At 42.4% G+C, this 17,337-nt stretch overlaps 1 protein-coding gene across 2 annotated transcripts; it reads right to left on the bottom strand.

Moving 5' to 3' along the window:
* Positions 1-13: 13 nt before the first annotated feature.
* On the bottom strand, positions 14-10,203 carry LOC120977705 (MICOS complex subunit MIC27-like). 2 transcript variants are annotated; one of them, XM_040405760.1, is made up of 9 exons: positions 10,143-10,203; positions 7,443-7,547; positions 7,228-7,347; positions 5,701-5,755; positions 5,090-5,188; positions 3,618-3,709; positions 3,344-3,460; positions 1,638-1,785; positions 14-281 (listed from the first exon to the last, which is right to left on the bottom strand). In XM_040405760.1, the coding sequence occupies exons 1-9, from the start codon at positions 10,152-10,154 to the stop codon at positions 184-186; spliced, it is 846 nt and encodes a 281-aa protein (XP_040261694.1). In that variant the 5' UTR covers positions 10,155-10,203; the 3' UTR covers positions 14-183. The 2 variants fall into 2 exon arrangements, with proteins under 2 accessions (XP_040261694.1, XP_040261695.1); XM_040405761.1 differs by having other exon boundaries at positions 10,017-10,149.
* Positions 10,204-17,337: the final 7,134 nt, after the last annotated feature.

The following is a 17,337-nucleotide window of genomic DNA, read 5'->3' on the forward strand; positions in this document are numbered from 1 at the left end:
AATGATCGGATCCATCACGGTGGGAAATCTCCCATTTATTTTATCAAAAGTAAAGCACTTGAGTAAGAAGGGTTAAAGCAAATCCCGGAGCAGCTGTGGGGCCTCATCATGGATGGGATCTGGGGGCCACAGCCTTATCACACACAGGATCCAGGGCCACGCCCTCATCAGATGTGCAGTCTCTCAGGTTCTGGTGCTGTACAGATCCACATCCTCTGGGTTGGACTGCCCGTGGTCCACAAGTTCTGGTGGAGGCTGGAACTTCACGTCACTTGGCTGCTCTGTAATGAATACAAATACATCGGGTTACACAAAGCAGGACGACTATATACACTATACACAGAGGCGGGGCCATGTACACACAGAGGCGGGGCCATATACAGTATACACAGAGGCGGGGCCATATACACTATACACACACAGAGGCGGGGCCATATACACTATACACACACAGAGGCGGGGTCATGTACACTGTACACACAGAGGCGGGGCCATATACAGTACACACAGAGGCGGGGCCATATACAGTATACACACAGAGGCGGGGCCATATACAGTATACACACAGGCGGGGCCATATACAGTATACACACAGGCGGGGCCATATACAGTATACACACAGGCGGGGCCATATACAGTATACACACAGGCGGGGCCATATACAGTATACACACAGGCGGGGCCATATACAGTATACACACAGGCGGGGCCATATACAGTATACACACAGGCGGGACCATATACAGTATACACACAGGCGGGACCATATACAGTATACACACAGGCGGGACCATATACAGTATACACACAGGCGGGACCATATACAGTATACACACAGGCGGGACCATATACAGTATACACACAGGCGGGACCATATACAGTTTATATACAGGCGGGACCATATACAGTTTATATACAGGCGGGACCATATACAGTATATATACAGGCGGGACCATATACAGTATACACACAGGCGGGGCCATATACAGTATACACACAGGCGGGACCATATACAGTATACACACAGGCGGGACCATATACAGTATACACACAGGCGGGACCATATACAGTATATATACAGGCGGGACCATATACAGTATATATACACTAAGGCTGATGTTTGCCAGTCTTCGTATAGCTCCCCTTTTGTCTTCACAGTTCTGCTTGCTGTCAGGGAGTGAAAGCCCATGAGGATGTACAGGGGTCGTGTAGTGGGTTAATATTGATCACCTATACTCATCAATATCAGATCGGCCTCGTTGTAGAGGTGTCGCAGAGTCATTAATAAAGTGAAAGGGACGGAGCGGCTGTAATTAGACTGAAGTATCACTGGCACCACTACCTGATCAGCAGGGGTGCCAGGAGTCGGACTCCCACCGATCTGATACTGATGACCCACCCTGAGGATAGGGATCAATATTAACCTACTGCCCGTCCCTTTAATACCTCTCCAAGTTCAGTGCCTGATACCCGCTATACTCACTGACATAGCAGAGGGTGTCAGCTCCTGAGTCTGCTGCATACAGTACTCCAGAGCTGTAGTCACTATTCTGCTGGCTATTTACACTGCATTATGGGGTTCAAGGATGTCTGTACCTTTAATGTGGAAATCCCTATAATCGTCATGGGAAGTTTACCTGTGGGGACACTTGTGGTGCTGGGTTCTCCTGGGTCTCCAGATGATCTGTTAGGAGGCTCAGGTGAGGCGGGCGGTTCCTGCGCCTCTTCTGCACTGGGTCCTGCATGTGACGTCTCTGCTGCACTGTCCTCTTCTCTCACAGCCTCCTGTCAGGAACATGAGCGATAGCAAGAAAGGTACAGAGACTGCGAGCAGCAAGGGGATCGGTACACGAGGAATAAGGAATACACTGATGTATAGTGATCACTGCTCCCTATACTGTGGAGGAGATCACTGCATATAAATGTGTCTCCCCCACCGACGAGCAGACGATTGTGGGGAAGGAACGCTTCTGTATGGGGACGAGCAATGGCATTCGTGATCACTGCTCCCTATACTGTGGAGGAGATCACTGCATATAAATGTGTCTCCCCCACCGACGAGCAGACGATTGTCGGGAAGGAACGCTTCTATATGGGGACGAGCGATGGCATTCGTGATCACTGCTCTCTATACTGTGGAGGAGATCGCTGCATGTAAATGTGTCTCCCCCACCGACGAGCAGACGATTGTCGGGAAGGAACGCTTCTATATGGGGACGAGCGATGGCATTCGTGATCACTGCTCCCTATACTGTGGAGGAGATCACTGCCTCCCCCACCGACGAGCAGACGATTGTCGGGAAGGAACGCTTCTGTATGGGGACGAGCAATGGCATTAGTAATCACTGCTCCCTATACTGTGGAGGAGATCTCTGCATGTAAATGTGTCTCCTCCACTGACGAGCAGGCGATTGTCGGGAAGGAACGCTTCTGTATGGGGACGAGCAATGGCATTCGTGATCACTGCTCCCTATACTGTGGAGGAGATCACTGCATATAAATGTGTCTCCTCCACTGACGAGCAGTCGATTGTGGGGAAGGAATGCTTCTGTATGGGGACGAGCAATGGCATTCGTGATCACTGCTCCCTATACTGTGGAGGAGATCACTGCATATAAATGTGTCTCCCCCACCGACGAGCAGACGATTGTCGGGAAGGAACGCTTCTGTATGGGGACAAGCAATGGCATTCGTGATCACTGCTTCCTATACTGTGGAGGAGATCACTGCATATAAATGTGTCTCCTACACTGACGAGCAGTCGATTGTCGGGAAAGAACGCTTCTGTGTGGGGACGAGCAATGGCATTCGTAATCACTGCTCCTTATATTGTGGAGGAGATCACTGCATATAAATGTGCCTCCCCCACCGACGAGCAGACGATTGTCGGGAAGGACAACACCAATCCCAAACATGCCGATTTTTCTCACGCGCGTGCAAAACGCATAAAAATGTTTTGCACTCGCGCAGAAAAATCACGCATTTTCCCGCGACGCACCCGCATCTTATCCGGCCCAAAACCATGACGCCCGTGTGAAAGAGGCCTTAATTTTATTTAGAAGACCCTGCGAGTGTCGGAGCTGTACTGCACGTGGACCGATTCCTGAAGCGCCACCGCATGTGAGAGAACGCGGCGCTAGGCGAGATTACATCGGCAGCAATAAGGACTGGGTATCTTGGTGCAATGGTGATGTCTCATTGTAGCTAATTTGCATATCACAAAATCATGGATTTCTCAGCAATTCGGGCAGCGGTTGGGATGAGGGAAGAGTGTTTGAATCGGGAAACATTCGGATTACTTAGTATGTGGTGACTGATGGTGTCCTTCTCCATCTTGATTTACCTTTGCTTCTGTTGATGGGGCAGGAATCGCTCCTTCTTTCTGAGGCTTTGTTTTCCATAACGAGCTGACGGCGTCGTACGTCCGATGGCCTGCGCTGTATAACTTCTTACTGGTGACCTGGTGCCAGAAAACACAGGGATCATTTCTTCATCGCACATTATTTACTGCAGAGATCATTCCGTATCTGCTACAAGAATGGCCCTTTACACTGACAGCAAGCAGAGATCTCGAAAGCTTTATCAGTCCTAGAACAAACCCTCCATAAAGTCTTTACCTTGGCAAAAATGACTGTTTGTGCCGGATAACAGATGGACGTGCCGAGGGCGCCCAGACCCAGCGGGTAAGCGACCTTCTTCAGTCTGGAGCCTATGATGAGGAGGGCACAAAGATCAATTAGTAACCTTCATATGGATAACAAACGATACAATGTAACCAGCGTCTGGGATTAACGCTTTATTGCCTGGTTAAATGTGTACATGAACTACAAAGGAAAAAGTTGAGACGTCTGGAATCTGCCTGGTTGCTCCAAAGGTGCATTCATAACTGTAAGGGTCCATTCACACGTCCGTGGTGTGTTGCGGACCCACAAATTGCGGATCCGCAACACACCCGCCCGGCACCCCTATAGAAATACCTATTCTTGTCCGCAGCTGCGGACAAGAATAGGACATGTTCTATCTTTTGCGGAGCTGCGGACCGGAAGTTCGGGGCCGCGCTCCGCAAATGCGGAAGCGGAGAGCACATAGTGTGCTCTCCGCTTCACGTCCGGGCCCATAGAGAATGAATGGATCCGCACCCGTTCTGCAAAATTGCGGACCATTTTGCGGACGTGTGAATGGACCCTTACAGGACCGGCCTACGGCCACCGCTGCTCTACTCGCCGCTCCGGGCTCAGGCTGACCTCTGCCCCCTCCTGATGAAGGTACTGGTTCAGTGCCGAAACTTGTAGCCCCAATAGAGCTTCTCTTCAGGAAAAAGTGTCAGCCTCTCTGGTGGCCGGGACAGTGGGAGCGCACATAGGCTAGTGCTTTTTCCTATAGTGTGCAAGCACGACCACCACTGATGGATTGCAGGGTGGTCTGTAACCATGGAAACAAGCAGTGTATAATGTGATAGAAAAATGAATCCAGCCAGCAATGGAAGCAATATGGACAATAACAATACATTAGTAAGTGGCTTGTAGTAACTTTCTCTACATGATGAATTCAACTTACTGAAGTGAGAGGACCCCTTTAAGGCACCTTACCCTGTGGAAGGGTGCCTGAACAACAGGTTCAGGTTTTTTAGTGTCCTGCTAAGGTGTACTGTCTGCTTGTTCCTTCGCTGCCTGCCCTGACTATGTTTGTGCCTGATCCCCCGGTGTCTCTAGACCCCTGTGGGTCAGTAGTCACTTGAACAGAGACTACTCCAAGAAATAGCGTTCAGTGATTCCCCTGCAGCAGAGTCCAGATTCCTGTACAGGGGTTAAAGGGTGAATACCGGGGATCACTTCAATAACACCCTTAGCAGTAGCCCCAAGTAAATCTGTGTGAGTGCGGATCCGCACCCAATAACGCAGACATCCAGCTGAACGCACTGGGCACCTCTCACAGCAGTAAACCCTGAGATAAGGATGGATTTCTGGACGGTGGGCACAGGGCAGGTGGTTTACCTCTGCCCGCAGCGTTATGTCTAGTACATCCAATGTCCTCTCCACTGCTCCTGGCTGACTACCTCCACCACAGAGATTTAAAATACAACAATTACCTTTTCTGGCTAAAACCAAGCCGGCCAGGCCACTGACTGAAATGATCCCCACTCGTGGCAGAAATTCGGGGGGCGGGTTCTTCAGATAGAGGTAACTATCTGGATGAAAGGGAAAAAAGACAATCAGAGAGCTTGCAGTATATATCAGATTGGCCGACAGCTGTCTCTACTGACCACTGCGCATGCGCAGCCGCCCTCCATTCATTTCTATGGGGCCGCCGAAAATAGCCAAGCGCTGGTTCGGCTATTGCCGTCTGCCCCATAGAAATGAATGGGAGCATGGGCCGTGCATGCGCGGCACACTCCCATTCACTTCTATGGGAGAGGCAGGGATTAGCACTTGGTGGTGGACGGACCCCGGGATATCTAGGGTCATCCAGCCACAGCGCTCCCCGCTCCGTTCTCGATATAGGTGCGGGTCCATCAGTGGGACCCACACCTATCAGACAATGGGGGCATATCATAGCGATATGCCCCCATTGTCTAAGATGGAAATACCCCTTTAACAAAAATGCAGTAAAACCTAGAACAATCCAACTGGAAGCTCTGCCATAGTCACTCATGGTAAATTATAGAGCACTCAATGCATCTGCAGCCGACACAGCACTTACCTCTCCCAAACTGTACGGTTTCTTCCACTCCATTCCTGACGGAGATGCAGGCATTCTATAGAAAGCAGAAAGATACAAAGTAACCAGAACATAAAACCAACCCCCCCCCCCCCTCGTCCCCAAATCGACTGATGACTGGGACATAAGCAAGTCCAGCTCTGACCACCATCTTACAGGTGACATATGGAAATAACATACATGACAATATTATGCTGTGTTATACTCCAGAGCTGCACTCACTATTCTGCTGGTGCAGTCACTGTGTACATACATTACTTATCCTGTACTGATCCCGAGTTACATCCTGTATTATACTCCAGAGCTGCAATCACTATTCTGCTGGTGCAGGCACTGTGTACATACATTACTTATCCTGTACTGATCCTGAGTTACATCCTGTATTAAACTCCAGAGCTGCACTCACTATTCTGCTGGTGCAGTCACTGTGTACATACATTACTTATCCTGTACTGATCCTGAGTTACATCCTGTATTATACTCCAGAGCTGCACTCACTATTCTGCTGGTGCAGTCACTGTGTACATACATTACTTATCCTGTACTGATCCTGAGTTACATCCTGTATTATACTCCAGAGCTGCACTCACTATTCTGCTGGTGGAGTCACTGTGTACATACATTACTTATCCTGTACTGATCCTGAGTTACATCCTGTATTATACTCCAGAGCTGCACTCACTATTCTGCTGGTGCAGTCACTATGTACATACATTACTTATCCTGTACTGATCCTGAGTTACATCCTGTATTATACTCCAGAGCTGCACTCACTATTCTGCTGGTGCAGTCACTGTGTACATACATTACTTATCCTGTACTGATCCTGAGTTACATCCTGTATTATACTCCAGAGCTGCACTCACTATTCTGCTGGTGCAGTCAAGTGGATACAACTGTAACAAACCTTCAGCTATCAGAAGTTTTAGTTCTAAATTTGTTTAAGCACCTAACATCTGACAGGAAGCAGAGATCTTGAAATGGGGATTAGGTATAATGTGGAGCCATTGCTTCATCAGGAGCGGGCCCCCCCAGTTGGGGTTCTGGGGTCCACGTTACACCTAGTGGTCGGTATTTCTCATGCTCTATTGGTTTGCACGTTGTTTTTTAGCTTCTTTTACAATCCTGCCACATACAGAACTATTACGGGATATTCCGGACTCGTGCTGTTCGTGGACTTACACGTGATCTTTTTAATATTTTCACATAAGATTTGGATTTTTGTGTAATCAAATCCTATTTATGTATGAAATTAATGACTTTTAGTAACAAAATATTTTTCATTGAATTATTTTTAGTTCCTTTTTGTTGCAGCTTATCTTCTTGGCGGTCTCAGGGCGATGTCTAATATATCGGTGTGTGTTATCAGAAATGACAAGGCTTTACATAAGACCAGAACAATCCCTTAAAGCGCGGGGTTAACCCAGCGGATCACGGGGGGTGGGCTCCCATCAGGAGGACCCCCGCAGTCAGCCCGTTATGGGGGGGCTTGGCAGTGAGATCTCTTACCCGAGTCCAGGTCACGGCCGGCCACACAGCTTTTCTGGCCGCAGAGAAGGCGCACTGCACGCGACCCGGCTGCGCCTCCATGAACCTCGATTCTTGGAGGGGAACAGTGTAAACTGACAACTGGAAAGAGAGCAGAGGGGCAATGAGTGGTGACCACCCTGCGTACACCACAGCCACCCCCATACGCCCTATGGTGCACACTGTGCCGCGGATACCTGCCGGGGGTTCACACGATCGCCTTTTGCTTCACGTTCAGACACAGCATAGAGGCCGTAAGAGGAGGCGAGCAGCCCGGCCGGAACCGCCGCCAGCTTCAGGATCTGGGGGGCAAGAAAGACAGCAGTGACTGGTAGACAGATATGGGGGTGCAGCAGTGACTGGTGTATAGACAGATATGGGGGTGCAGCAGTGACCGGTGTATAGACAGATATGGGGGTGCAGCAGTGACCGGTATAGACAGATATGGGGGTGCAGCAGTGACTGGTGTATAGACAGATATGGGGGTGCAGCAGTGACCGGTGTATAGACAGATATGGGGGTGCAGCAGTGACCGGTATAGACAGATATGGGGGTGCAGCAGTGACTGGTATATACAGATATGGGGGTGCAGCAGTGACTGGTAGACAGATATGGGGGTGCAGCAATGACCGGTGTATAGACAGATATGGGGGTGCAGCAGTGACCGGTGTATATACAGATATGGGGGTGCAGCAGTGACCACTGTATATACAGATATGGGGGTGCAGCAGTGACCAGTGTATATACAGATATGGGGGTGCAGCAGTGACCGGTGTATATACAGATATGGGGGTGCAGCAGTGACCGGTGTATATACAGATATGGGGGTGCAGCAGTGACCAGTGTATATACAGATATGGGGGTGCAGCAGTGACCGGTGTATATACAGATATGGGGGTGCAGCAGTGACCGGTGTATATACAGATATGGGGGTGCAGCAGTGACCGGTGTATATACAGATATGGGGGTGCAGCAGTGACCGGTGTATATACAGATATGGGGGTGCAGCAGTGACTGGTAGACAGATATGGGGGTGCAGCAGTGACCGGTATATACAGATATGGGGGTGCAGCAGTGACCGGTATAGACAGATATGGGGGTGCAGCAGTGACTGGTATATACAGATATGGAGGTGCAGCAGTGACTGGTAGACAGATATGGAGGTGCAGCAGTGACTGGTGTATAGACAGATATGGGGGTGCAGCAGTGAACGGTATATACAGATATGGGGGTGCAGCAGTGACCGGTGTATACAGATATGGGGGTGCAGCAGTGACCGGTGTATACAGATATGGGGGTGCAGCAGTGACCGGTGTATAGACAGATATGGGGGTGCAGCAGTGAACGGTATATACAGATATGGGGGTGCAGCAGTGACTGGTAGACAGATATGGGGGTGCAGCAGTGACTGATAGACAGATATGAGGGTGCAGCAGTGACTGGTGTATAGACAGATATGGGGGTGCAGCAGTGACCGGTGTATAGACAAAAATGGAGGTGCAGCTGTGACCGGTGTATAGACAGATATGGGGGTGCAGCAGTGACTGGTATATACAGATATGGGGGTGCAGCAGTGACTGGTAGACAGATATGGAGGTGCAGCAGTGACTGGTAGACGGATATGGAGGTGCAGCAGTGACTGGTAGACAGATATGGAGGTGCAGCAGTGACTGGTGTATAGACAGATATGGGGGTGAAGCAGTGACTGGTAGACAGATATGGAGGTGCAGCAGTGACTGGTGTATAGACAGATATGGGGGTGCAGCAGTGACCGGTGTATACAGATATGGGGGTGCAGCAGTGACTGGTAGACAGATATGGAGGTGCAGCAGTGACTGGTGTATAGACAGATATGGGGGTGCAGCAGTGACCGGTATATACAGATATGGGGGTGCAGCAGTGACCGGTATATACAGATATGGGGGTGCAGCAGTGACCGGTATATACAGATATGGGGGTGCAGCAGTGACTGGTAGACAGATATGGGGGTGCAGCAGTGACTGGTGTATATACAGATATGGGGGTGCAGCAGTGACCGGTATATACAGATATGGGGGTGCAGCAGTGACCGGTATATACAGATATGGGGGTGCAGCAGTGACCGGTGTATATACAGATATGGGGGTGCAGCAGTGACCGGTGTATATACAGATATGGGGGTGCAGCAGTGACCGGTGTATAGACAGATATGGGGGTGCAGCAGTGACCGGTGTATAGACAGATATGGGGGTGCAGCAGTGACTGGTGTATAGACAGATATGGGGGTGCAGCAGTGACCAGTGTATATACAGATATGGGGGTGCAGCAGTGACCGGTGTATATACAGATATGGGGGTGCAGCAGTGACCGGTGTATAGACAGATATGGGGGTGCAGCAGTGACCGGTGTATAGACAGATATGGGGGTGCAGCAGTGACCAGTGTATATACAGATATGGGGGTGCAGCAGTGACCGGTGTATATACAGATATGGGGGTGCAGCAGTGACCGGTGTATACAGATATGGGGGTGCAGCAGTGACCAGTGTATATACAGATATGGGGGTGCAGCAGTGACCGGTGTATATACAGATATGGGGGTGCAGCAGTGACCGGTGTATACAGATATGGGGGTGCAGCAGTGACTGGTGTATAGACAGATATGGGGGTGCAGCAGTGACTGGTGTATAGACAGATATGGGGGTGCAGCAGTGACTGGTATATACAGATATGGGGGTGCAGCAGTGACCGGTGTATAGACAGATATGGAGGGACACTGGTAAGTTATACTGACATATCATGGAGGAGGGAGCTGCCAACTTCTACAGTGACAGCACTACAAGACCCAGCATGACCAGCCTTATTCCAGGTATACGAGCCCATCAGGACAACCAGAGCCGCCGCAGGACCCGGCACTCACCTTGGACACCATGGCGGCGCCCTCCGCCTCCTCCTCCTGTGCAGAGCGGGTCAGTACGGAGACCGGCGCCGACCAAAACTCCTAACAGCGCGGCCGCATGAAGGTCACGTGATCTGGATACTTCTGTCACTGCTTTCTACACTGTTTGTGGTAAATATACAAAGACCCCTATATGACCTGTATATAATGTACATATTACACCGCTCTCTATATAATGTACACATAACCCCCTGTATTATATATGACCTGTATATACTGTACATATTACACTGCTCTCTATATAATGTACACATAACCCCTGTATTATATATGACCTGTATATACTGTACATATTACACTGCTCTCTATGTAATGTACACATAACCCCTGTATTATATATGACCTGTATATAATGTACATATTACACTGCTCTCTATATAATGTACACATAACCCCTGTATTATATATGACCTGTATATAATGTACATATTACACTGATCTCTATATAATGTACACATAACCCCTGTATTATATATGACCTGTATATACTGTATATATTACACTGCTCTCTATATAATATACACATAACCCCTGTATTATATATGACATGTATATACTGTACATATTACACTGCTCTCTATATAATGTACACATAACCCCTGTATTATATATGACCTGTATATACTGTACATATTACACTGATCTCTATATAATGTACACGTAACCCCTGTATTATATATGACCTGTATATACTGTACATATTACACTGCTCTCTATATAATGTACACATAACCCCTGTATTATATATGACCTGTATATACTGTACATATTACACTGATCTCTATATAATGTACACGTAACCCCTGTATTATATATGACCTGTATATACTGTACATATTACACTGCTCTCTATATAATATACACATAACCCCTGTATTATATATGACCTGTATATACTGTACACATAACCCCCTGTATTATATATGACCTGTATATACTGTACATATTACACTGCTCTCTATATAATGTACACATAACCCCTGTATTATATATGACCTGTATATACTGTACATATTACACTGCTCTCTATATAATGTACACATAACCCCTGTATTATATATGACCTGTATATACTGTACATATTACACTGCTCTCTATATAATGTACACATAACCCCTGTATTATATATGACCTGTATATAATGTACATATTACACTGATCTCTATATAATGTACACATAACCCCTGTATTATATATGACCTGTATATACTGTACATATTGCACTGCTCTCTATATAATGTACACATAACCCCTGTATTATATATGACCTGTATATACTGTACATATTACACTGCTCTCTATATAATATACACATAACCCCTGTATTATATATGACCTGTATATACTGTACATATTACACTGCTCTCTATATAATGTACACATAACCCCTGTATTATATATGACCTGTATATACTGTACATATTACACTGATCTCTATATAATGTACACGTAACCCCTGTATTATATATGACCTGTATATACTGTACATATTACACTGCTCTCTATATAATATACACATAACCCCTGTATTATATATGACCTGTATATAATGTACACATAACCCCCTGTATTATATATGACCTGTATATACTGTACATATTACACTGCTCTCTATATAATGTACACATAACCCCTGTATTATATATGACCTGTATATACTGTACATATTACACTGCTCTCTATATAATATACACATAACCCCTGTATTATATATGACCTGTATATACTGTACATATTACACTGCTCTCTATGTAATGTACACATAACCCCTGTATTATATATGACCTGTATATAATGTACACATAACCCCCTGTATTATATATGACCTGTATATACTGTACATATTACACTGCTCTCTATATAATGTACACATAACCCCTGTATTATATATGACCTGTATATACTGTACATATTACACTGCTCTCTATATAATGTACACATAACCCCTGTATTATATATGACCTGTATATACTGTACATATTACACTGCTCTCTATATAATGTACACATAACCCCCTGTATTATATATGACCTGTATATACTGTACATATAACACTGCTCTCTATATAATGTACACGTAACCCCTGTATTATATATGACCTGTATATACTGTACATATTACACTGCTCTCTATATAATGTACACATAACCCCCTGTATTATATATGACCTGTATATAATGTACATATTACACTGCTCTCTATGTAATGTACACATAACCCCCTGTATTATATATGACCTGTATATACTGTACATATTACACTGCTCTCCATATAATGTACACATAACCCCTGTATTATATATGACCTGTATATACTGTACATATTACACTGCTCTCTATATAATGTACACATAACCCCTGTATTATATATGACCTGTATATACTGTACATATAACACTGCTCTCTATGTAATGTACACATAACCCCTGTATTATATATGACCTGTATATACTGTACATATTACACTGCTCTCTATATAATGTACACATAACCCCCTGTATTATATATGACCTGTATATACTGTACATATTACACTGCTCTCTATATAATGTACACATAACCCCTGTATTATATATGACCTGTATATACTGTACATATAACACCGCTCTCTATATAATGTACACATAACCCCTGTATTATATATGACCTGTATATACTGTACATATTACACTGCTCTCTATATAATGTACACATAACCCCTGTATTATATATGACCTGTATATACTGTACATATTACACTGCTCTCTATATAATGTACACATAACCCCTGTATTATATATGACCTGTATATACTGTACATATTACACTGCTCTCTATATAATGTACACATAACCCCCTGTATTATATATGACCTGTATATACTGTACATATTACACCGCTCTCTATATAATGTACACATAACCCCTGTATTATATATGACCTGTATATACTGTATATATTACACTGCTCTCTATATAATGTACACATAACCCCTGTATTATATATGACCTGTATATACTGTACATATTACACTGATCTCTATATAATGTACACGTAACCCCTGTATTATATATGACCTGTATATAATGTACACATAACCCCTGTATTATATATGACCTGTATATACTGTACATATTACACTGCTCTCTATATAATGTACACATAACCCCTGTATTATATATGACCTGTATATACTGTACATATTACACTGCTCTCTATATAATGTACACATAACCCCCTGTATTATATATGACCTGTATATAATGTACACATAACCCCTGTATTATATATGACCTGTATATACTGTACATATTACACTGCTCTCCATATAATGTACACATAACCCCTGTATTATATATGACCTGTATATACTGTATATATTACACTGCTCTCTATATAACGTACACATAACCCCTGTATTATATATGACCTGTATATACTGTACATATTACACTGCTCTCTATATAATGTACACATAACCCCTGTATTATATATGACCTGTATATAATGTACATATTACACTGCTCTCTATATAATGTACACATAACCCCCTGTATTATATATGACCTGTATATACTGTACATATTACACTGATCTCTATATAATGTACACATAACCCCCTGTATTATATATGACCTGTATATACTGTACATATTACACTGATCTCTATATAATGTACACATAACCCCTGTATTATATATGACCTGTATATAATGTACATATTACACTGCTCTCTATATAATGTACACATAACCCCCTGTATTATATATGACCTGTATATACTGTACATATTACACTGATCTCTATATAATGTACACATAACCCCCTGTATTATATATGACCTGTATATAATGTACATATTACACTGCTCTCTATATAATGTACACATAACCCCCTGTATTATATATGACCTGTATATACTGTACATATTACACTGATCTCTATATAATGTACACATAACCCCTGTATTATATATGACCTGTATATACTGTACATATTACACTGCTCTCTATATAATGTACACATAACCCCTGTATTATATATGACCTGTATATAATGTACATATTACACTGCTCTCTATATAATGTACACATAACCCCTGTATTATATATGACCTGTATATACTGTACATATTACACCGCTCTCTATATAATGTACACATAACCCCTGTATTATATATGACCTGTATATACTGTACATATTACACCGCTCTCTATATAATGTACACATAACCCCCTGTATTATATATGACCTGTATATACTGTACATATTACACTGCTCTCTATATAATGTACACATAACCCCTGTATTATATATGACCTGTATATACTGTACATATAACACCGCTCTCTATATAATGTACACATAACCCCTGTATTATATATGACCTGTATATACTGTACATATTACACTGCTCTCTATATAATGTACACATAACCCCTGTATTATATATGACCTGTATATACTGTACATATTACACTGCTCTCTATATAATGTACACATAACCCCTGTATTATATATGACCTGTATATACTGTACATATTACACTGCTCTCTATATAATGTACACATAACCCCCTGTATTATATATGACCTGTATATACTGTACATATTACACCGCTCTCTATATAATGTACACATAACCCCTGTATTATATATGACCTGTATATACTGTATATATTACACTGCTCTCTATATAATGTACACATAACCCCTGTATTATATATGACCTGTATATACTGTACATATTACACTGATCTCTATATAATGTACACGTAACCCCTGTATTATATATGACCTGTATATAATGTACACATAACCCCTGTATTATATATGACCTGTATATACTGTACATATTACACTGCTCTCTATATAATGTACACATAACCCCTGTATTATATATGACCTGTATATACTGTACATATTACACTGCTCTCTATATAATGTACACATAACCCCCTGTATTATATATGACCTGTATATAATGTACACATAACCCCTGTATTATATATGACCTGTATATACTGTACATATTACACTGCTCTCCATATAATGTACACATAACCCCTGTATTATATATGACCTGTATATACTGTATATATTACACTGCTCTCTATATAACGTACACATAACCCCTGTATTATATATGACCTGTATATACTGTACATATTACACCGCTCTCTATATAATGTACACATAACCCCTGTATTATATATGACCTGTATATACTGTACATATTACACTGCTCTCTATATAATGTACACATAACCCCTGTATTATATATGACCTGTATATACTGTACATATTACACTGCTCTCTATATAATGTACACATAACCCCTGTATTATATATGACCTGTATATACTGTACATATTACACTGCTCTCCATATAAAGTACACATAACCCCTGTATTATATATGACCTGTATATACTGTACATATTACACTGCTCTCTATATAATGTACACATAACCCCTGTATTATATATGACCTGTATATAATGTACATATTACACTGCTCTCTATATAATGTACACATAACCCCCTGTATTATATATGACCTGTATATACTGTACATATTACACTGATCTCTATATAATGTACACATAACCCCCTGTATTATATATGACCTGTATATACTGTACATATTACACTGATCTCTATATAATGTACACATAACCCCTGTATTATATATGACCTGTATATAATGTACATATTACACTGCTTTCTATATAATGTACACATAACCCCCTGTATTATATATGACCTGTATATACTGTACATATTACACTGATCTCTATATAATGTACACATAACCCCCTGTATTATATATGACCTGTATATAATGTACATATTACACTGCTCTCTATATAATGTACACATAACCCCCTGTATTATATATGACCTGTATATACTGTACATATTACACCGCTCTCTATATAATGTACACATAACCCCTGTATTATATATGACCTGTATATACTGTACATATTACACTGCTCTCTATATAATGTACACATAACAGCTGTATTATATATGACCTGTATATACTGTACATATTACACTGCTCTCTATATAACGTACACATAACCCCCTGTATTATATATGACCTGTATATACTGTACATATTACACTGCTCTCTATATAATGTACACATAACCCCCTGTATTATATATGACCTGTATATACTGTACATATTACACTGCTCTCTATGTAATGTACACATAACCCCTGTATTATATATGACCTGTATATAATGTACACATAACCCCCTGTATTATATATGACCTGTATATACTGTACATATTACACCGCTCTCTATATAATGTACACATAACCCCTGTATTATATATGACCTGTATATACTGTACATATTACACTGCTCTCTATATAATGTACACATAACCCCTGTATTATATATGACCTGTATATAATGTACATATTACACTGCTCTCTATATAATGTACACATAACCCCTGTATTATATATGACCTGTATATACTGTACATATTACACTGCTCTCTATATAATGTACACATAACAGCTGTATTATATATGACCTGTATATACTGTACATATTACACTGCTCTCTATATAACGTACACATAACCCCCTGTATTATATATGACCTGTATATACTGTACATATTACACTGCTCTCTATATAATGTACACATAACCCCTGTATTATATATGACCTGTATATAATGTACATATTACACTGCTCTCTATATAATGTACACATAACCCCTGTATTATATATGACCTGTATATACTGTACATATTACACTGCTCTCTATATAATGTACACATAACAGCTGTATTATATATGACCTGTATATACTGTACATATTACACTGCTCTCTATATAACGTACACATAACCCCCTGTATTATATATGACCTGTATATACTGTACATATTACACTGCTCTCTATGTAATGTACACATAACCCCTGTATTATATATGACCTGTATATAATGTACACATAACCCCCTGTATTATATATGACCTGTATATACTGTACATATTACACTGCTCTCTATATAATGTACACATAACCCCTGTATTATATATGACCTGTATATACTGTACATATTACACTGCTCTCTATATAATGTACACATAACCCCTGTATTATATATGACCTGTATATACTGTACATATTACACTGCTCTCTA

This window comes from Bufo bufo, chromosome 8, assembly GCF_905171765.1.
Source record: "Bufo bufo chromosome 8, aBufBuf1.1, whole genome shotgun sequence".
Taxonomy (NCBI): domain Eukaryota; kingdom Metazoa; phylum Chordata; class Amphibia; order Anura; family Bufonidae; genus Bufo; species Bufo bufo.